The sequence below is a fragment of the Pristiophorus japonicus genome, chromosome 9, assembly GCF_044704955.1.
Source record: "Pristiophorus japonicus isolate sPriJap1 chromosome 9, sPriJap1.hap1, whole genome shotgun sequence".
Classification (NCBI taxonomy): Eukaryota; Metazoa; Chordata; class Chondrichthyes; family Pristiophoridae; genus Pristiophorus; species Pristiophorus japonicus.
The window spans coordinates 74,629,077-74,650,702 of NC_091985.1; the positions used below are offsets into that span (position 1 = coordinate 74,629,077).

Below are 21,626 nucleotides of genomic sequence, written 5' to 3' on the forward strand. Positions count from 1 at the left end.
TTCACCTTTTGTGGAGAACTCTCTTCAGAAAGGTAGCTCGCATACAACAATGACTGAGAACTGAGGTCTAGAGATTGGAGCTGGATCCTTGCACCTTCTAACTCTGCAAACAGCAATTCTGTCTGCTGTTTCTGTGCAGCCAACTTGTTTTCCATCTCGGTTGTTAGACTGGATAACTTCAGCTGCCAATCCTCAATTTCAGATGAATTCTGTTGCCTCAGGGTTTCAAGTTCTCGTCTTGTTGCAGTTAAAGTTTGATTCAATTCTTGGATCTCTTCATCTGCAGCATCTTGCTGTTTCTGAAGTTGTTCTTGGAGCAATGTAATGGACTGCTCAGAGGTCACGGAACAAGTTTCCAGTTCCATAGTTTTCATCTTCCGGTGAGTGCCTCTAACAGAAAAAATAGCTTGGTCATTTACGATCAAGTTGGTTGAATTCTCCTTTAACTGCTGATAGAGTAAAATTATTTCATCATCTTTTTCCTGAATCATCTTCTCTAGTTGCTGTAAGCGCTTGTTCTGCTCTGACACATGAAGGTGAGCACCTTCTAGTGATGATTCAAGTACTCTCAACTGAGTTTGAAGTGTTACTTTTTCAATCTTTGTTCCAGATAAGGCAACCTGAGCTTCAATCAAGTTACTCTGTAATAAGGACAATTCTGCCGTTAAATCTTCCACTACATTGTTACTTTTTTCAATTAAAAGGGTTTTTCTTTCACCTGATGTATCATGCTCAACAACACAGTCAGCAATCTCTTTCTCTTCAGGTATGTTTTGATGCCTAGTTTCTTGGGACATAATCATCTCTTCTTTTACATTTTTGTATTCTTGAGTATTTGGATCAATAATTTTGGAGGTTAAATCTACTTTACTCAACAACGATGCCTTTTCAGTTTCCAAAGCTGCAATAATAGACTGTAACTCAGACATCTTGGACATAGTATTACAATGCTGTTCATGTAATTTTCCATTTTGATGCTGATAAGAGAATAGCTTTTGCTTTATTTTCATAACCTGTTCTTTCAGCTGTTCATTAGAATGTTTTAAGTCATCATAAGAGGGGTTATGATGTTTGATGTACTGTTGTAGTTCATCTGAGATAATCATGGATTCAACATTTTCATTTTGACTGGGGCATGTATTTGAACGTTCATTTGCAGCATTAAGTCTCTCAAGTTCAGTCTGAAGGAAAACATTTTCAACCCCAGAGGGCCTCATCTCATTTGTAAGAACCTGGGTTTTTTCAGCCAGGCAACTGTTTTTTCCACATATACCAATGCATGGAATTAAGTTATCAATTTTTGCTGCCAACACTGTCTTCTCATGTTGCACGGTTTTATATGCGTTCTCCAAATCTTCATATTTTTTGTCTGCCTGTTGTAAGGAAGCCTCAAGATTTTCTTTGGCAAGTTGGCATGATGAAAACTCTTGCAGAAGGTCAGTATATTTTTCTGCTGTGGTTTCTATGTTTTTATGTTGCATACTGTTCTCGTGTTCATTTTTTAACTTTTGCTGTGAAGACTCAAGTGGACACTGAATTATTAAGTCATTCAATTGTAACGGAGCCCAAGAGAAACTCTCCCCTAGCTCTAATATTTCCTTATTTCTCAGCCGATACTCTTCCTCTGCTTTCGGTTTACTGTTGATTTGACTTGTATTGAGCTGATTTTTTATGTTTTCCAAAGAATGAATAAGATGCGCTTCCTGCTCCTTACTCTTTTCAAGTTCACTCTTCAGATCCTCAATAGTTTTCCCTTGCAGAGCTAACTGTTCCATCAAAGATTCTTCACGATTCTTGTTTTCGATGCAATGCAAGTGCACAGCTGATAGTTCAGACTGCACTTTACTCAAGTCTTTCTGCACAAGTGCCTTTTGTTCCTCACTCTGTTGTAGCGTGTTCTCCATATTGCTCAAAGTAATTTGCATTTGTGCTTTTAACTCCTGTTGTAGAGAATCCATTTGAGATTCAATATCACTATTTCGACTCATTAAGTCACCAATCTGTGTTTCGGACCGAAACAGCTTCTCTAGAAGCTCTGATATCTTGTTTTCTTTTAGCTGACATTGCTCATCTGCTTTCTGTTGAAATTTGGTCTGGCGTTCATTAAACTGACTTTCCAAGCGCCCAAGATCCTCTTTTTGTTTTTCAAATTCACTCTTCATCTCTTCAATAGTTTGCCTCTGCAGAGTTATTTGTCCCAGCAAAGATTCTTCATGGTTCTTGCTTTCACTAAATTTCAAATGCATAGCTTCCATCTCTACCTGCATTGCACTTAATTCTTTCCCGAGAAGAGTCCTATTCTCCTCACTGTGCTGAAACTTACTCTCCACATTGCTATGGTCAGTCTGCATTTGTTCTAGTTGGGAAATAAAAGATTCTAAAGAGGCCTCTTTATCTTCAAGGTCCATCTGGAGAAGCTGAAGTTGGGCTTGAAGCCTCTGATGTTCAATTTCTTTTGTTATCACTGAATCTTTCAATTGATCTGAAAGAAGATTTATCTCTGCAATTAAATTAACATTTTTAGTATTTTCAGACTCATTGATAATCAAATCATTTTCAAGTTTTTCTATTTTTGTTACAAAAATGGTTTCTTTTTCAGCTTGCTTTGTTAGCAGATTTGTCAACTGTTCTTTTTCTTGAAGCAATTCATTGTGAGCTTCCAAAATTTTATTTTGTCTTGCTTTAGATTCAGAAAGTTCCTTTTTTAAATGGTCAATTTCTTCCATCTTCTCTAGCTGTGCTTGCAAGTCTCTTATTTCTTCAATCATTGCTTTAACCTTTTCCTCATAGCCTACAACTTTGGCATCATATTCAGCATAACTCTCGGCATGATTTTTTTCCAGCTCCTCTACTTCTGCATTTCTCAACAATAATTCTTTTGATCTCTCACATAACTGCATTTCCAATAAATCTTTCTTTTCTTCCAAATCACTACACTTTTCTTGGAGATTCTTTAATTCTTCTTCTAATGTAGCATACTGATGCACTAATCTATCTTCCCTAATTTCCTTCTCATTCATCTTTTCCAATAATTGCTTAATATCATTTTCTTTGGCTGCTAATGTGTTTTCCAGCAATCTTTGTTTTTCAGTTAGTTCTTCACACAGAGTTTTAAGATCTTTAACTATGCTCTCTTTAGTGGCAGTTTCTTCTTCATATTTTGTGGTCTGTTCTCGCAACATTGTTTCATTTTTTTTCACTACATCAGCAAAACTAGAATTCATTTTTTTCAACTCCATATTTTCCTGCATCAAAATATTGATGGAGTCTTTCAGTTCTTCATTTTCCTCAGAAAGCCGTAAGAGTTCTTTTTCCTTCAAACTAATTAACTCTTCTTTTTCCTCAATGCACTTCGCAGACTGAAAACAAACTTCCAGCTTTGTTTCTAACTCTATGTTGGTTACCTGCAAACATTTCAAATTATTCACTTTGCTCTCAAGCTCTCGTGCAAAATTTTGAATAGATTTATCTTTCTCATCTATGGTAGTTTGCAATGCTTCAACATGTTGCATTTTCAGCTTATGAATTTCTTGCTCCATTTCTGCTTGCAAGTTCATATGTTTCTTTTCTGTCTCCTCAATTTTTTCTTCCAATTCTTTGCTCAGTTTTAATAGTGCGTCATACTTACTCTGCATCTCAGATTGAAGATGCTTTTCAAGCTTCAGAGAGGATTCTTGAGAAGCAATCTGCTCCTTAAAGACAGAGATATCATGTTGGTAATTTTCTAGTGTTGACTTTGCATTTTCAACTTCAATTCTGTCACGTATGCTTTTTTCATACTCCTCCATTAAATGATTTTTCTCTGCCTCAACTTTGGCAAGCTGCTCTTCAAGATTATGTGTGGTCTGTGAAATACTGTCCTTCAAATTCAAAATCTCAGTTTCCTTTAGTTCAATCAAACAATCTTTTGACTTTGCCAGATTACTGACATTTTCATAATCAGCACAGAATACACGTCGAGATTCTTCTAGTTTCTCAACTTTGTTGGTTTCTTGTTGCAAATTCTTCTCCAGCTCAGCTATCTGTGATGTTAGTTGAGATATGCACAAACTCAGGTTTTCTACATCCTTTCCATGTTTTTGTTCTTCTTGCCATGCTTTTTTCGTGAATTCTTCAACGGTCTGCTTTTGTGTTTCTAACTCGGATGTTTTGTTGTCCAGCACTTGCTTTAGATCATCAGTCTGTCTTTGCAAATTCTCCTTTTCTTCTTCAAGTAACTTCAACTTTTCAGATTGTTTTCCACTCTCGCACTGATAAACCTCTAGCTGCTGCTCTTGTTCTTGATTTTTATTCAGAGAAACCTCAAGACTCTGCTCCAATTCTTTAATTTTATTCTCTATCCCCTCCTTTTCACATTTAAAATTATCTACAACATCCATATTTTCCACCTTCCACTGAGCCAGGGAACTATTTTCCTCCTTTAGTTCCTGAAATGCCTTTTCCTTTAATTGCATATTTTTTTGTAGTTCTTTAATCTCATTTTCCATTGTACCAACGTGAACATTCAATTGCTCCATATTCTTTTCTTTCTCTTTCATATCTTTAAGAGCAGAGTCATGTTCCATTTTCAGCTGAGAAATTTGTTGTTTATGATTTTCTGTATTTATACACATTGACTTGCTCTGTTCATCCAGTTCCTGTCGAAGACTTTTTAGCTCGGCTTCCTGAGCAGTGTTCTTATCTAGAATGATGAAAGGCATATAGAAATCAAAAGGTACAATTTTATCCGCAATTTAAAATTCAGATCAAAAAGTGAAGTCATGTTGGTCTTGCAATAGAGTTAATTAATAATCAAAAAGCTACATTTACCACATTTGTGGGAAGGGGAGATTTCCTCTGTGCGCTGTGTGTAAAGAAATTGTAAATATGTTCTTTCTAAACTGGTTTACAATTTTCTTACACATTCTGTACTACACTAAGGAAACATCACAGTGAAATAAATTTGAATTTTTATGAAGTAGAAAACCTTTTAGAGAAACAACATTAATATATGTATCTTATATTTGAAACCTGTTTTTCCTTTATTCCACACATGCCTTATTCCGAAGTTTATTCTAAAGTTGCCCATGGAATAATATCCTGCCCAACTGATTAGAGCATTCTGAATCACCATATCGACCAGTTTGATAGCAGAATTAAAACTACCCCGTTATTAATTTTCTTTAAAAATATTTGCATTATTGGGTTTATAATCTAAAATATAGCAGTTAAGAATTAGCACTTAAAAAAAAATTAGCCAAGAGAATTTGTTGGAAAAGTATTTTATAAATGAAAAAAAGCTGCAATTTATTTTTCTCCTATCTCTCCATGATGAAGGACAGACAGGAGATCTGTTCCAAGGCATCCGCCAATGCTATTCATTGGCCTGCCACTAGGGGTTATACAAGCTAAAGAATGAACTAACCCTCCAAATTTTCCTCCCTCCTTATGGGGAGTGCTTAGCTTCCACTTGGCACCTCCCACAGCAGAAGATACCATGCAGACTCGCAGGCACTCTACTACAAGCTGACCATAACATATTTTAGAATAAGAAAGTCAGAGCTTGTTGCTGTTTTTATAAAAACAAAGTTGTGTTGACCTAGTGCCATCTCGCCTCAGCTTTCCATCATGGCACCATTACATAAATTGGTCAAGAAAGTTACATAATATACGATTCTAATTGTAACACATTAGAAATAATTTAAATCATTAAACATTTTATTTTGCGCTCCATTTTATATTCTCCTAATTACCAATATACCAGGCAAATGGCACTTATCCTCGTCAATTATTCTCAAAATAGCAACAAAGGTTTTGATTTCCAGCATTTGCAGATTTTCTTTTTATCTATAGCCAGTATTTTTCATTTAAGGCAGAAAAAAATGGCTGCAAAATATTTTTTTAATAAATTCTAATCTGCTGAAACACATCACCATATTCAAATCAAGTTTCTTCTGGTTAAAGTTGAAAGGCAAGGAAGGAATAGGTGGACAACATATTTCCAATATCATTTAGACAATCAAGCAACACAGCCCAAAATCTGTTTTTTTGTGAGTCATTTGAACTTAGGTTCCTGTAGGCAAGGGAAAATAAAACTATAATTTCCGATCTCCACAGTTAGCAAGGGGCTATTCAATTGTTGGGCTATGAAATCATGAGCGAGCAGGAAAAGATGCTGATCACCATTTAAACAGAGCTGCACAATATCAGTTCCATTGCTGATTTGTAGAAACACAAAGCAGGTGATCTCAAAAACTGCAGTTTGAAATATCTCCTACAATAGAGCAGATTCTTAAACAATTGCTTTTATAGTCAACTAGCTGGGGAATACTTTAAGTTAATCAGTTTTCTTGAATTTTGCATATTTTGCATGGCTATTGATTAAAGAGTTTTACTTTTCATCTCTTCCCCAAAATTCCAGGTACGGTTAAAATCCTGTTTGGTCTTCTTTAGTTCATCTTCCAATTGGTGAATTTGAGTAGAATGCTGCTGAAGTTGATTGCCAAGAAAGGTTCTTTCCTTCTGAATAGCCTGTCAGGAAAAAACTGTTAGTAAAAATTTGTTTCTGAATAAATAGGGCTGAATAAAATAGATTTGAATCATTTTAAAATTGACCATGAATAGATGTTACTATTCATTAGCAAGGTGTTTTCAATATTCACAAGAAATTTAAAAAAACACAAAGATCACCAGCCTCTGTCCTACCGAAGTCCATTTGCCACTCAAACCCTCATTTATGCCTCGGTCGCCTCTCCAGACTGATTATTTCCATGCTCTCTTGGTGAGCTACCCATTCTTGCCTTTCCGTAAACTTCAGCTCAGCCAAAACTCTACTGTCCGTTCCCTATTCCGCACCAAGTCCCACTCATCCATCACTCCTGTCCTCCATGACCTACACTAGCTCTCTCCACCCCACCATGGCTCAAATTTTAAATGTTCACCCTGCCATAGAATCACCCTTCCTTTCTCTATAACCTCCTCAAGCCCTGCAACTTCCCTCATCCCACCCCCAACCAAACACTCTTCCTGGCTCAGCCTCTTGGCATCCTCTCTCCCTTTTCCCTCACCAGTGCAGGCATGCATAGGCACTGCAATAGAATTTCCTTCCTAGACGTCTCCAGCTTTCGGTCATCCTTTAAAGAATCTTCTTAAACCCACCTCTGAACAGCTCCTCCTCCTCAGTCCTTTGGCTCATCATTTATTTTTCCTCGTGCCTCAGGGAAGAGCCTTAGGATACTTTCTACTTTAAAGAGTCTGCTTAAATGCAGAATATTGTTGTTGATATAGCAGGTAGATTACATACCAGTGATTTAGCCTTTCTCGTTCCAAGTGCAGTGTAGCCTCTATATACAAATGAGTATATGACCACATAACCAGGAAAAAAAGTGACCAAAACTTTTCCTTTACACAAAGAATTTGTTACGTTATTTTTTTTTTTAAAACACAGAAAATGCAAAGTGGAACTGACTATTCTTCTAAAATACAGTTTGAAATCTTTTCTAAATCTTACTTCAAGCTTTTTCTTCAGATCATTTTCCTTTGTCTGATTTGCCTTTAGCATTTGGTCAGAACAACATAATTTCTGCCTGATTTCATCCAGTTCTCTTTCCAGTTTCTGTTTGTATGCTGATACCTGTAACCAAGAAATGTAATTTCAAATGTTGCTTATTTTTTGATCTTTTATTGCCCACAGGTAAAACGTAAATATTTTCTAACATTAGTATGTTGTTCTTCTGCACTGAAAATAGTGACAGCGACAGCATATCTAAAATGGAAACCAAATAAACCTTAAACCCCAGACTTGAAAGACCTTGTGCATCAAAATAAAGAAAATTACCTGTTGTCCAAATAACAACTCAGATTGGTTTTAATGTGTAACAGGAGGATTTCAACATCCAGGTCAGGTAAACTTAGTGCTTCATAAATTTGACAAAGGAGTCTAAATTTGTAACTAAGTAGATTCATTCAGATAGTTCAATACTGCAAGTTGCACCCATTCGATACATCAATATCGAGTCCAGAAATACATACTTTATCAATCTCCGACTGCAGAACATTGTAATCATTTTTAGATTGTTGCAACTCCTGGTTCAATTTATTTTTCATTTGGCTGAATTGTTGATCCAGGCTCTGCAGGGAATGTTGCTGATGAGAAAGTTCCTGCACAACAAATGATATTTAGAGATTGAATACACATACTTCAACATTTAAAAAATAATAGATTTGTTCGCAGCACAGTAGATGCCAGTTTGTAGTTCAAATGCTAAACATCACAACAGTGCTAAGACACAGATTAAAATCCACAATTCATTGAGTATTCCTTCTCAGCTATACTACTGGGAGGATAAATTAAACAGGTTATAAGCATCTGTACAAAAATTAGGCCAACACTTCCTGCACGTCATTATCCTGCACATTTTCTATTTTTCCAAGAAGTCACAAAAGCCCAAGAGGCATGCAGCAACATACAACAGTAGTTGCAGAGCACCAACGCTTGATTGAGTTCTTCGTAGCATCTTTCCACTCCCAATGCATGCGCAGAAGCACAAGTTAGGACAAATATCACCGACTCCGCCCCGCCCCAGCGCAATTCCCATTAACCCTTTTCAACACCACATTGCCTCCGATCCATCCAGCAGCAGCTGAACGCATCCACCGAGCCTCCATGCCACCTGCAGCAACGTAAGCCACAAGCGAGTCTAGAGCCACCCACAGCGCCGAGCCCCAACCCTGAGCGCGCGCCGGGGGGGGGAAATCGGAGGGGAGAGAGGGAACTCAGGGAAGACGGATCACGTTCTTCCAACCCCCTGGTGCATGCAAGCTCGGTGCGTGAGTAAAAGGGCCATCGTTGGGGTGGATGAAATCCAGAAGTCACGCACTGCCTCTATTCACTTCATACCCAATAAACCTGTTGACAATCTGCACACAATGCCTCATCTATTGGGGGGAGGAGTGGGGTAAGGTCTTGCACTTGGGTAAGGGACTTCAGCTGGGGAGAGATGCACTTGAGCTGGGGTAAGGGACTTCGGCTGTGTGAGGCAGCACATGTGCTGGGGTAAGGGTCTTCAGCTGAGGGAGGGATGCACTTACGCTGGGGTAATTGACTTCGGCTGGAACTTGGTTGCTTTTGGGGAGATCTATCCTCTATAGCTTCTGAAGTCAAAATGGATCGAATTTCAAATTGGAAAGTCAGTCAGAACTTGGACTGGGTGGTTCCCGTTACACATTCCAGAGGAACTTCAGGTTGTGGCTTATCCTCCAAAGGGACCAATCAGCAATAGGCCATGTTAAAATGGAGAGGCAATCAGAGAAATGGCTGCCTTTCAGTTAGTACAAATAGACACAGCCATAACAATAGCCTTTGAGGAAAATGTTCATATACAACTCGTTCATAATCCACACCAGTTATTTACAACTATATCCTAATGCAAGATTTTGCAGGTTATCGGCAATAATGGGGTGATACCGGCCTCAAAATGGGGTTGGTAGACTCCATCCATTACATTATTTACCAGGTGGTGCAGAAGCCTGAGCTAGAGACAGCTTTCCCTTCCTTTTGCCTCTCTCTCGCTCTCTCTCTCTCTCTCTGAGGTGGCACTGAGGCTCCAGTCACCATATTCCAGCAATGTTGCAACAAAGATAAGAATCAAACCCACATCCCACCACACCAAAAACTTGCAAGTTGATACACCAACACTTGCACCACCCTATACCAGTGTTGTCTAATGTTAGCTGCTAGTCACATGTGGCTAATTGGAAGTGCAGATGTGACAATTTTGATCAGTAAATAAAAATAAGTAATAACCCACATCTCACAGCTTGTGCACACTGGCAGTTATTCAACCATGATCAGCACATTACCCAAACATATTGCACGACAATCACTGACACACTTCCCTATTTCTTGCAGGAAAAGGTGGAGCACAACAGGAGGCAGTAGGAATTAATGAGAGGGGCATGCCTGCATGTTTTAACCCCCTTGGAGGAGACGATGCTGGCCATTATGGGGAGTGGCATTGCTGAGAGCCCTTCTCCCCCTCCTCCACCTCCTCCCTTTTCTCGCAGCTGGTCCTGTTCTGCATGACATCTGCTCATCCTACCAGTCATGCTCAATGCCAAGATGAAGCCGTACTAGGCCACCCATGCCTGGAAGGAACTGGTTTGTGTACAAACCTTTAAGTCACCAAAAAAAGTATTTCAGCACCAGCCAGATAACTCCCCGTAGACTAATGAAACTTTAAACAAGTATGGAAAAGCACCCAAAATGCAAGTAGCTGGTGATCCCTTTTAAATAGCACTGGTGGGGGTCCTTCATGCCACTGATCAAATGTTCAGCTGTGTATAGGCTGGAGCATGGAGCTCCAAAATGGCAGCACTGACATCAAATTAGCGATGCACAATGATCGACATCATGATCTGCCTATTCTGCATGGTACCGGCAGTCGGATGCTACAGAGCCCAATTTCGCCCCTTCTTTCGCAACACATTCATGTTTTTAGGACACCAAAAGTATTAAAAAAATGAAAATAAAAAACATCTCAATAGTTCTCAAACACTTGGCTAAAAACAGAATTTTACTATTTGGTGATATATCATTTCAGCATTTGCCCCAATTCAAAATATTAGGCTTTGTAATTTCAGATAATCCTTTCGCTTTATGATCTCTACCAATGATAACATATTTAGCGCAAGGTTGAATTTCCCCTCGCTCTGCCAGCATAACGTTGGCGGCAATCCCGAAGTTATGACAGTAGATTGGCGGGGGTGAGGGGGGGGGGGGGGGGGGGAGCCCCAAGGAAAGTCATCTCCATGACTGGATTCCAAGTCACGTGCCAGTTACAATGATACATGAAAACTGCCTACAATATCAACTTCATCTTCAAAATATAATACAATACATATTTGAGCAGGCTTCGATTATAATTAAAGCTAATGTAACAGTACTGTAACTGTATTTGTAATCACCTGTTGGAATTCCTTTTCCTTGTCTTTCAACTTCTGCTCTATGTTGCGTCGGGTAGTGTCAGCATTTTGCCTATAGCAGTTCAGTTCATCAGACACCTGCTTTAGTTTTTGCTCAACCATCACGCACTAACAAAAAACAGAAAAAAATCAGATGATTTTTATATTGTTCCTGAATCTATTCTGCCACAAATACAACATGTAACACAAAAGAGCAAATGCTTAGATTCATAAATTGTAATGTATCAAATAGGAGTTAAGATTTCTTTTTAAATCTGCCATTTGTTATTTAGCACTAAAAGATAGATAAGTCAGTTTCACAACTGTAGTCACAGATAAGAACATAAGAAATTAGGAGCAGGAGTAAGCCATTCGAGCCTGCTCCGCCATTCAATAAAATTATGGCTGATCTTCTATCTCAACTCCACCTTCCCGCACTACATCCCTTAATACCCAAAAATCTATCAATTTCTGTCTTGAGTATACTCACCGACTGAGTATCCACAGCTCTCTGGGGTAGATAATTCCAAATATTTACAACCCTTTGAGTGAAGAAATTTCTCCTCATCTCAGTCCTAAATGGCCGACCCCTTATTCTGAGACTGTGATCTCTAAGTCTAGACTCCCCAGCCAGTGGAAACATCCTCCCAGCATCTACCCTGACAAGCCATGTAAGAATTTTATATGTTTAAAAGAGATCACCTCATTCTTCTAAATTCTGGGGAATATAGGCCTCATTTCCTCAATCTCTCCTCGTAGGATAAGCCCCCCAACCCAGGAATCAGTCAGGTGCAGTTTATGTCCTGTCAAATTAGGACACAAAATTGTTTTCGCACTTCTGGTCAAATTAATCTCTATTCTTAATTCAAGACTGTGAAACCACGAATAAAACTTTTATTGACGATTAATTTATCAATTCTGAATGCTACAGTGCTTATAGAATCAAAGAATGATCAGCACAGGAGGCCATTTATCCCATCAGGCCTGCACTGGTTCATTGGTAGAGCTATTGAATTAGTCCCATTCCCCTGATCTTTCTCCATAGTCTTGTGTTTTTTTTCCTTCAAGTATCTATCCAATTCTCTTTTGAATGTTACTATTGATTCTGCTTCCACAACCCTTTCAGGCAGTGCATTTCAGATCGCAACAACTCGCTGTGTAAAAAAAAAAATGGTTCCCCATGTCACCTCTAGTTCTTTTACCAATCACCTTAAAACTGTCCTCTGGTTACCGATCCTTCTGCCACTGGAAACAGATTTCCTTATTTATTTTATCAAAGCAGTTCATGGTTTTGAACACTTCTATCAAATCCCCTTTTAACCTTCTCTGCTCTTAAGGAGAACAACCCCACCTTCTCCAGTCTCTCCACCTAAGTGAAGTTCCTCACCCCTGGTACCATTCTAGTAATCCTTCTCTGCACCCTCTCCTAAGCCTTGACATCCTTTCTCAAGTGTGGTGCCCAGTATTGAACACAATACTCCAGCGGAGGCCTAACCAGTGTTTTATAAATGGCTTAGCATAACTTGCTTTTGATCTCTACTCCTATTAATAAAGTCAAGGATGCCAGATACATTTGTAACCGCCTTCTCAGCTAATCCTGCCACCTTCAAAGATTTGTGTACGTATCTCCGTCCCTGTACCCCCTTTAAAATTGCCCCATTTAACAGTCCCACCTTATTTTTAGTCAAGATTAAGAAGATAAGCTGCTCCAGACTTGATAGCTATTTGCTAAGAGTTGCACAAGAACACAATTTTTAGACTTTGCCTCCTAGTCCTAGACTCCCCAACCAGCAGAAATAGTTTCTCTAACCACCCTATCTATTCCCCTTAATAACTTGAAAACTTTGATCAAATCACCCCATAACCTTCTAAATTCCAAGGAATACAACCCTAGTTTGTGTAATAACCCTTGGAATACAGGTAGCATTCTGGTAAATCTACACTGCACTCCCTCCATGGCCAACATATCCTTCCTAAGGAGTGGTGCCCCAAACTGCTCACAGTACTCCAGGTGTGGTCTAACCAGGGCTGCTCAGAGTGATTTACCCATTGATTTTTCTCTACCTCCTATGGGAAAACATTTAGTCTTCATTTACCCTACTCCACTTTCTGGATAGTACAACTGAAATCATGAACTCATCATATAGAGAATCACAGCTGAAAAGCAACATCCTATCATAGTGCCAACAATGCTTGCAGTAAAATAGGGGACAGCTAGTGTAATGGATCCCTTTTATCTTTTTAAAATAGGAGTAGGTAAGAGAGTACTTTGCATCCCTAAGTTCTGATTCGAAAATATTTTTTAAACGCATGAATCTCCATGACATTGCTTACAGGGCCTCATCCATCCAATCCCTGATCCTGCCCTTACACCCACTCAGTCCCCACTCTCCATTACTCAAGGCCTCAAAATTCTTAGCGTGCAAGAGAAGAGGGGTCACACAAAGCAAGCACTCAGATAAAGTCCACTTGAACTAGGAGTTTTGCTCAAGCACTGGAGTCTGAACACATGCAGGAGATCAGTGAGTCATTGATGGGATCAAGCAGGATGTGTGGCTGGAAACAAAGTTAGCTAAGCGGCTAAGAGTGTCATGCACTGCACAAATTTGCCAAGTTGCCATCGTTTTGTAGCTCATGGCGAGCAAATGAGATCAAGATTTTTTAATCACAAAGAATTTGGTATATACAAGGAAGAGCAGGGAGAGTACAACAGTAGCTATAAGCCCAAGACTGGTGAGGACAAGCCAGAAACAGGGCTGGAAAGAGACAAGTACAGTGACCATCACTTGAAGAAAGAAATCCAACCTATGCAGTCACATGAATCCCGTGATCCAATTGAATCTCTGGAAGATTAATAAGAACATAAGAAATAGGAACAGGAGTAGGCCATACTGCCCCTTGAGCCTGCTCCACCATTCAATAAATTCGTGGCTGATCTGATCATGGACTCAGCTCCACTTCCCCACTCGCTTCTCATAACCCCTTATGCCTTTACCGTTTATGAAACTGTCTATTTCTGTCTTAAATTTATTCAATGTCCCAGCTTCCAGTTCTTGGAGGTAGCGAATTGCACAGATTTACAACCCTCAGAGAAGAAATTCCTCCTCATCTCTGTTTTATATGGGCGGCCCCTTATTCTAAGATCATGCCCTCTAGTTCTAGTCTCCCCCATCAGTAGAAACATCCTCTCTGCATCCACTTTGTCAATTCCCCTCATAATCTTATACGTTTCAATGATCACCTCTCATTCTTCTGAATTCCAATGAGTAAAGGCCCAATCTACTCAACCTTTCCTCATGTCAACCCCCTCATCTCCAGAATCAACCTAGTGAACCTTCTCTGAACTGCCTTCAAAGCAAGTATATCCTTTTGTAAATATGGAAACCAAAACTGCACAGTATTCCAGGTGTGGCCTCACCAATGCCTTGTATAGCTGTAGCAAGACTTCCCTGCTTTTATACTCCATTCCCTTTGCAAAGATACCATTGGCCTTCCTGATCACTTGCTGTACCTGCATACTATCCTTTTGTGTTTCATGCAAAAGTACCCCCAGGTCCCGCTGTACTGCGGCACTTTGCAATCTTTCTCCATTTAAATAATAACTTGCTCTTTGATTTTTTTTCTGCCAAAGTGCATGATGTCACACTTTCCAACAATATACTCCATGTACCAAATTTTTGCCCACTCATTTAGCCTATGTCCTTTTGCAGATTTTTTGTGTCCTCCTCACACATTGCTTTTCCTCCCATCTTTGTATCATCAGCAAACTTGGCTATGTTACACTCAGTCCCTTCTTCCAAGTCGCAATGTAGATTGTAATTAGTTGGGGTCCCAGCACTGATCCCTGCGGCACCCCACTTGTTACTGGTTGCCAACCAGAGAATGAACCATTTATCCCGACTCTGTTATCTGTTAGTTAAGATAATCCTCTATCCTCTAATATATTACCCCCAACCCTGTGAACTTTTATCTTGTGCAGTAACCTTTTATGTGGCACCTTGTCAAATGCCTTCTGGAAGTCCAAATACACCACATCCACTGGTTCCCCTTTATCCACCCTGTTCGTTACATCCTCAAAGAACTCCAGCAAATTTGTCAAACATGACTTCCCCTTCATAAATCCATGTTGACTCTGCCTGGCCGAATTTTGCTTTTCCAAATGTCCTGCTACTGCTTCTTTAATAATGGACTCCAACATTTTCCCAACCACAGATATTAGACTAACGGGTCTATAGTTTCCTGCTTTTTGTCTGCCTCCTTTTTAAAATAGGGGCGTTACATTTGTAGTTTACCAATCAGCTGGGACCTCCCCAGAATGCAGGGAATTTTGGTAAATTACAACCAATGCATCCATTATCCCTGCCGCTACTTCTCTTAACACCCTCGGATACAAGCCATCAGGTCCTGGGGATTTATCTGCCTGTAGTCCCATTATCTTACTGAGTACCACCTCCTTAGTGATTGTGATTGTGTTAAGTTCCTCCCCCCCCCCCCATAGCTCCTAGACTACCCACTGTTGGAATATTATTAGTGTCCTCTTCCATAAAGACTGATACAAAATATTTGTTCAGAGTTTCTGCCATCTCCATGTTTCCCAGTCTTGTCCTCTAAGGGACCACATTTACTTTAGCCACTCTTTTCCTTTTTATATACCTATAGAAGCATGGATTACCACATATTAGAGGGCTAAAGGGTAACAGACTAAATTAACTAAACAGATGAAGAGGACCCAAACTCAACATTAATATATGGAAATGAAGCCCTCTTTAAAAGGTACCATGTAAATCCAGAAAAAGTGACCCAGTTAAAATAAATAAAATAAACCTCACCTACACTGAACATTAAAAACAAAACAAATAAATGTCTATCCATGTAGATTAAATTGTGCCTTCATGTTTATTAGCAGTACATTATGATAAAATAAATAAAATATCTTTAGTTTAAGGATTGCAAAGCATCTTGCCATAAATAAGTTGTCCACTATCGTTGGAGGTACCCAGTTTCCAACATAGTTTTAAAAATGGAAACAGGTTTCCATTGATATTGGGAAACAAAAATTAAGACCATTAATTAGAGGGTGGATCCAATTAAATTTGGTTATGATGTAGTTTCCGAATACTTAAGCAGCCTACGCCTTCTCGCCCACATCCACTATCTTGTGCAAGTAAAACAAGCATGGTTGCTGGCATGAAACCAATAAGGAAGACAAAGACCAAAGTAATAGATTGGGGGAAAAAAACAAACTTGACAGAATGAGAATGGAACTAGGGAAAGTAAACTGGAAAAAAAGGAGAGAGATAGAATAGTGGGAAATGTTTAAAACGGTGATCAAAAGAATTCAGAAGAAATATACTCCATTAGAAATCAACAAACAAGCCAATAATGAAATACGATGGATGAATAAAGACACAAAGGTAAAATTAAAACTGAAGAAAAAGGCTTACACTAAATACAGACAATAAAAGGAGGTAACAAAAGGGAATACGAAGAGGTTAGGTGAAATGGTGCATTTTAGTAGGAAGATAAAGAGTCCACGTATTGCTTGGAAAGTAAGAGTTTAAGTGGTCAAATTTGGCTATTGCCCCGATTGGGTGTGGTAACCTTGCCGGGGCCGGATATTCTGCACCCGGCGCAGAGGTCCCACCCCGGAAGCGAAATAGGGGTTACCGTCCCTACAGGAAATGGAGCACAATATCGCGCATTCCACTTCCTGTTGGCCGGTACCCAGGGTGCTACTCGGGAGGGATCAGCAGCGGTACACGGCTTCTCCGCGTAATGCTGACGCATTTCAACGACCTTCCCCTTCCGTTAAAGTGGGTGGCCCCTGCGCACTCTGCAGGGTCTCTGATGGCTTCCACTGGGCCACCAGGATGACGTGGTACCTTGGTTGCAGCACGGCACTCAGAGTGCTGGGCTGCACGCTGCTGGCCCGGACCACGCAGCGCAGCAGCAAGACTGGACGACCTGCGAGGCTGGCGCTGACAACGCTCGTGGGGCGCGCACGCAATGACGTCATCGCCTTTTGCTTAGCGGCCCATGGCCCGGCGCTACCATGTCAGCGTTTCCACTAACTCCTGCGTAATTCCACGGGAGCGATAGCCCCCTCCCCGGGCGGAAACCGGTTTTCAGCCTGTTAGGGCACCCAGAGGCACACAACAGGTGAACTTCGCCCCCTAAATGAGAAGAGGAACAAGGGATCTGGGAGTACACATTCTCAAATCACTAAATGCAGCAACGCAACGAATAAGGCCTTAAAAAAAAAAGCGAACCACGCACTGAAGTTCATTTCTAGAAGGACAGAACTGCAAAGTTAAAATGTGGTGTTAACTTGTATAGAACTTTGGTTAGACCACACTTGGAATACTGTGGATAGTTTTGGTCTCCATATTATAAAAAAATATCGAGGCACTGGAGAAGGTGCAAAATAGAAAGATTCAGAAGGATGGTACCAGGACTGAGAAGATACACCTATCAGGAAAGATTGAACAGCTAGGTTGCTTTTCTCTAGAAAAGATAAGGCTGCAGGGTGACCTCATAGAGGTCATTAAGATAATGGAAGTGTTTGATAGGGTATATGTAGAGAAAATGTTACCACTTGTGCGGGAGTGCAAAAATAGAGGTCATAAATATAAGATAGTCACTAATAAATCCAACAGGTAATTCAGGAGAAGCTTATTTACCCAGTCGCAGTGCGGATTTCGTCCCCTACGGGGCACAACGGACATGATTTTTGCAGCACAACAGCTGCAGGAAAAATGCAGGGAACAGCGCCAGCCCTTATACATGGCCTTCTTCGACCTTACAAAGGCCTTTGACACTGTCAACCGCGAGGGTCTTTGGAGCGTCCTCCTTCGCTTCGGCGGATGCCCTCAAAAGTATTTGACCATCCTCCACCTGCTCCATGACAACATGCAGGCTGTGATCCTTACCAACGTATCCATCACAGACCCAATGCAGGGTCAAGCAGGGCTGCGTCATCGCCCCAACCCTCTTCTCAATCTTCCTCGCTGCCATGCTCCACCTCACAATCAACAAGCTCCCCGCTGGAGTGGAACTAAACTACAGAACCAGTGGGAACCTATTTAACCTTCGCCATCTCCAGGCCAGATCGAAGACCACCCCAACCTCTGCGCATACACAGAGGCTGAACTCCAGGGCATAGTCGATGTATTTATTGAGGCGTACGAAAGCATGGGTCTTACGCTAAACATCAGTAAGACAAAGGTCCTCCACCAGCCTGTCCTCGCCGCACAGCACTGCCCCGCAGTCATCGAGATCCACAGCACGGCCCTGGACAATGTGGACCACTTCCCTTATCTCGGGAGCCTCCTATCAACAAGAGCAGGCACTGACGACGAGATCCAACACCACCTCCGGTGCGCCAGTGCAGCCTTCGGCCGCCTGAGGAAAAGAGTGTTTGAAGATCAGGCCCTCAAAACTGTCACCAAGTTCATGGTCTACAGGGCTGCAGTAATAACCGCCCTCCTGTATGGCTCAGAAGCATGGACCATGTACAGTAGACACCTCAAGTCACTGGAGAAATACCACCAACTATGTCTCCGCAAGATCCTACAAATCCCCTGGGAGGACAAACGCACCAACGTTAGCGTCCTCGACCAGGCCAACATTCCCAGCACTGAAGCACTGACCACACTTGATCAGCTCCGCTGGGCAGGCCACATAGTTCGCATGCCAGACACGAGTCCCAAAGCAAGCGCTCTACTCGAAACTCCTTCACGGCAAACAAGCCAAAGGTAGACAGCGGAAACATTACAAGGACACCCTCAAAGCCTCCCTGATAATGCAACATCCCCACTGACACTTGGGAGTCCCTGGCCAAAGACCGCCCTAAGTGGAGGAAGTGCATCTGGGAGGGCGCTGAGCTCCTCGAGTCTCCTCGCCGAGGGCATGCAGAAATCAAGCGCAGGCAGCGGAAAGAGTGGGCAAACCAGTCCCACCCATCCCTTCCCTCAACAACCTGTGACAGAGACTGTGGTTCTCGTATTGGACTGTACAGCCACCTAAGAACTCATGTTAAGAGTGGAAGCTAGTCTTCCTCAATTCCGAGGGACTGCCAAGATGATGATTTATCCAGAGTGGCAAGAATGTAGAATGCACTACCACAAGGAGTAGCTGTGGCAAATAGCATAGATGCATTTAAGGGGAAGCTAGATAATCACACAAGGAAGAAAGGAATAGAAAGATATGCTGACAGGGTTAGATGAAGAGGGTGGGGGGACGCTTGTGTGGAGCAATAACCAGTTGGACCGAATTACCCATTTCTGTGCTGTAGACTCGATATAACAAACACCTGATAAAATATAAACGCAAGACAAGAACAAATAAGTTTCAAGCAAGTATGTTTGCCACTGTTCTGCCCACCTGACCAGTTGATTGATATCTTCCTGCAGTCCGCAGCTTTCTTCATTATCAATCACACAGCCTATTTTTGTATCAACTGCAAACTTCTTAATCATACCCCCTATATTGCAATATGCTGGACTTCCCTATGCAATTCAGAAGATTGGTAAACTACAAATGTAACGCCCCTATTTAAAAAAGGAGGCAGACAAAAAGCAGGAAACTATAGACCCGTTAGTCAAACGTTTAAGATTATGAGGGGGCTTGACAAGATGGATGTAGGGAGGATGATTCCACTGATGGGGGAGACTAGAACTAGAGGGCATAATCTTAGAAAAAGGGGCTGCCCATTTAAAACTGAGATGAGGAGAAATTTCTTCTCTGAGGGTTGTAAATCTGTGGAATTCGCTGCCTCAGAGAGCTGTGGAAGCTGGGACATTGAATAAATTTAAGACCGAAATAGACAGTTTCTTAAACGATAAGGGAATAAGGGGTTATGGGGAGTGGGCAGGGAAGTGGACCCGAGTCCATGATCGGATCAGCCATGATCGTATTAAATGGCGGAGCAGGCTCGAGGGGCCGTATGGCCTACTCATAAGAACATAAGACATAGGAGCAATACCCTAAAATATAAGCGTAAGACAAGAACAAATGAGTTTCAAGCAAGTATGTTTGCCACAGGCCTCACCAACACCCTGTATAACTGTAGCAAGACTTCCCTGCTTTTATACTCCATCCCTTTTGCAGTAAGGGCCAAGATTCCATTGGCCTTCCTGATCACTTGCTGTACCTGCATACTAACCGTTTGTGTTTCATGCACAAGTACCCCCAGGTCCCGCTGTACTGCGGCACTTTGCAATCTTTCTCCATTTAAATAATAACTTGCTCTTTGATTTTTCCTGCCAAAGTGCATGACCTCACACTTTCCAACATTATACTCCATCTGCCAAATGTTTTCCCACTCACTTAGCCTGTCTATGTCTACTCCTGCTCCTATTTCTTATGTTCTTATTAAAGAATACTGTATAAAGTTATTCCAAAAACTGCACACTGAACAGATTTTTAAAGACTGAATAAAATTAAACCGATTAGGCACATTACAATCACAGAACATATTGGTAACCAAATCTGAAAAATTGAGAACTTGAGAGTGAATTAATTCATCCTACTGTACCTTAGTACTGGCTTGTTCACACTGCGCAGTCACCTTGGTCAATTCATCTCTGCACTTACTCAGTTTGTGTTCTTTCTCTGAAAAATCTATTTTAGCTTTCTCAAACTGGAATTGAATTTCATGTAACTTGTTCATATGATTTTTTATTTCTTTCTCCTGAGCTTGAAGTCGAAGTTCCAAATCCAAAATTTTGGTTTGCAGTTCTTCAAAAGAAAGTGAACACTGTTCATCAGAGCAGTACTATACATTAGATACTGTTACATTACAGCAACTAATCATTTACTCCATCTGAAACATTTTATTAAACTATTTCATTCAAGAGCAATGTAATGGCCAACATTGTGACAAGAATATAGAGTATTTGAGTAAATGCACAAAAACAAAAATTATCAATTTGCATTACTTTAAAGTATACTTTGAGAAGGGGAGAGGCACATTCATGAGCATGCTGTAAGGTTGAGAAGAAAAGTAAAGGATTCCTCACAAATTTAATTAGTTGATTCAATCCAATTTAGGATAACTAACTGATTAATTCAATTTCAGTTACAGGCACTTCCGTTTTTTTAATAAAAGCCACAGGAGAAAACGGGGAGATGTAGATTTACAGCAGTACAAAGATTAATAACTTGGAAAATACACATTATTTGCTGCAGAATGATTCTTAGAATTGGGTGAACTATCATACTGCTCTTCGATCTTTGGTGCTTGCATTCAAATCCTGTTCAGACCAATGGGATGAATCTTTTTTTCTGTCTCTCTTGGTTATAATGATCTTCTATGAAGTGAGCTTGGATATCTCGGCCCACGTCTTAGCGGATTGAAGGCTACAGGACAAAATTGTTACCAATTGGGACATAAGTAACAATCAATATATTGCTGATGTGGGAAGTAAAAAGTTTCACACTGGTGCAGTGCAAGGTGCCCTTCTAAAATTGGATTCAAGGCACATTATTGGAGTAGAATAAAGCAAGCATAATTCTGCAGCTGGCTGTGCCATAATTAACTTGAAAATGCTTGTTGCCAACAGTAGGTGACAAATTGGAGAATACTGCAGGACACCACCAAGATTGAAATGACCAAGAGAGAAGGACAAATCGAGAAGTATTGTTAGGAAGATGGATATAATGAGTGCTTGTACATCACTCTTAGT

At 40.6% G+C, this 21,626-nt stretch overlaps 1 protein-coding gene across 3 annotated transcripts in view; it reads right to left on the reverse strand.

Annotated features, from left to right (window-relative positions):
- The window catches only part of cenpf (centromere protein F), a 59,907-nt gene that overhangs the window by 24,691 nt on the left and 13,590 nt on the right, over positions 1–21,626 (reverse strand). For all 3 annotated transcript variants that reach the window (XM_070889464.1, XM_070889462.1, XM_070889463.1), the window contains exons 7-12: positions 20,477–20,679; positions 10,945–11,070; positions 8,011–8,139; positions 7,490–7,612; positions 6,375–6,510; positions 6–4,681 (exon numbers count right to left, since the gene is read on the reverse strand). In XM_070889464.1, coding sequence (XP_070745565.1) covers positions 6–4,681; positions 6,375–6,510; positions 7,490–7,612; positions 8,011–8,139; positions 10,945–11,070; positions 20,477–20,679 — 5,393 coding nt within the window. The remainder of the gene's footprint in view (positions 1–5; positions 4,682–6,374; positions 6,511–7,489; positions 7,613–8,010; positions 8,140–10,944; positions 11,071–20,476; positions 20,680–21,626) is intronic.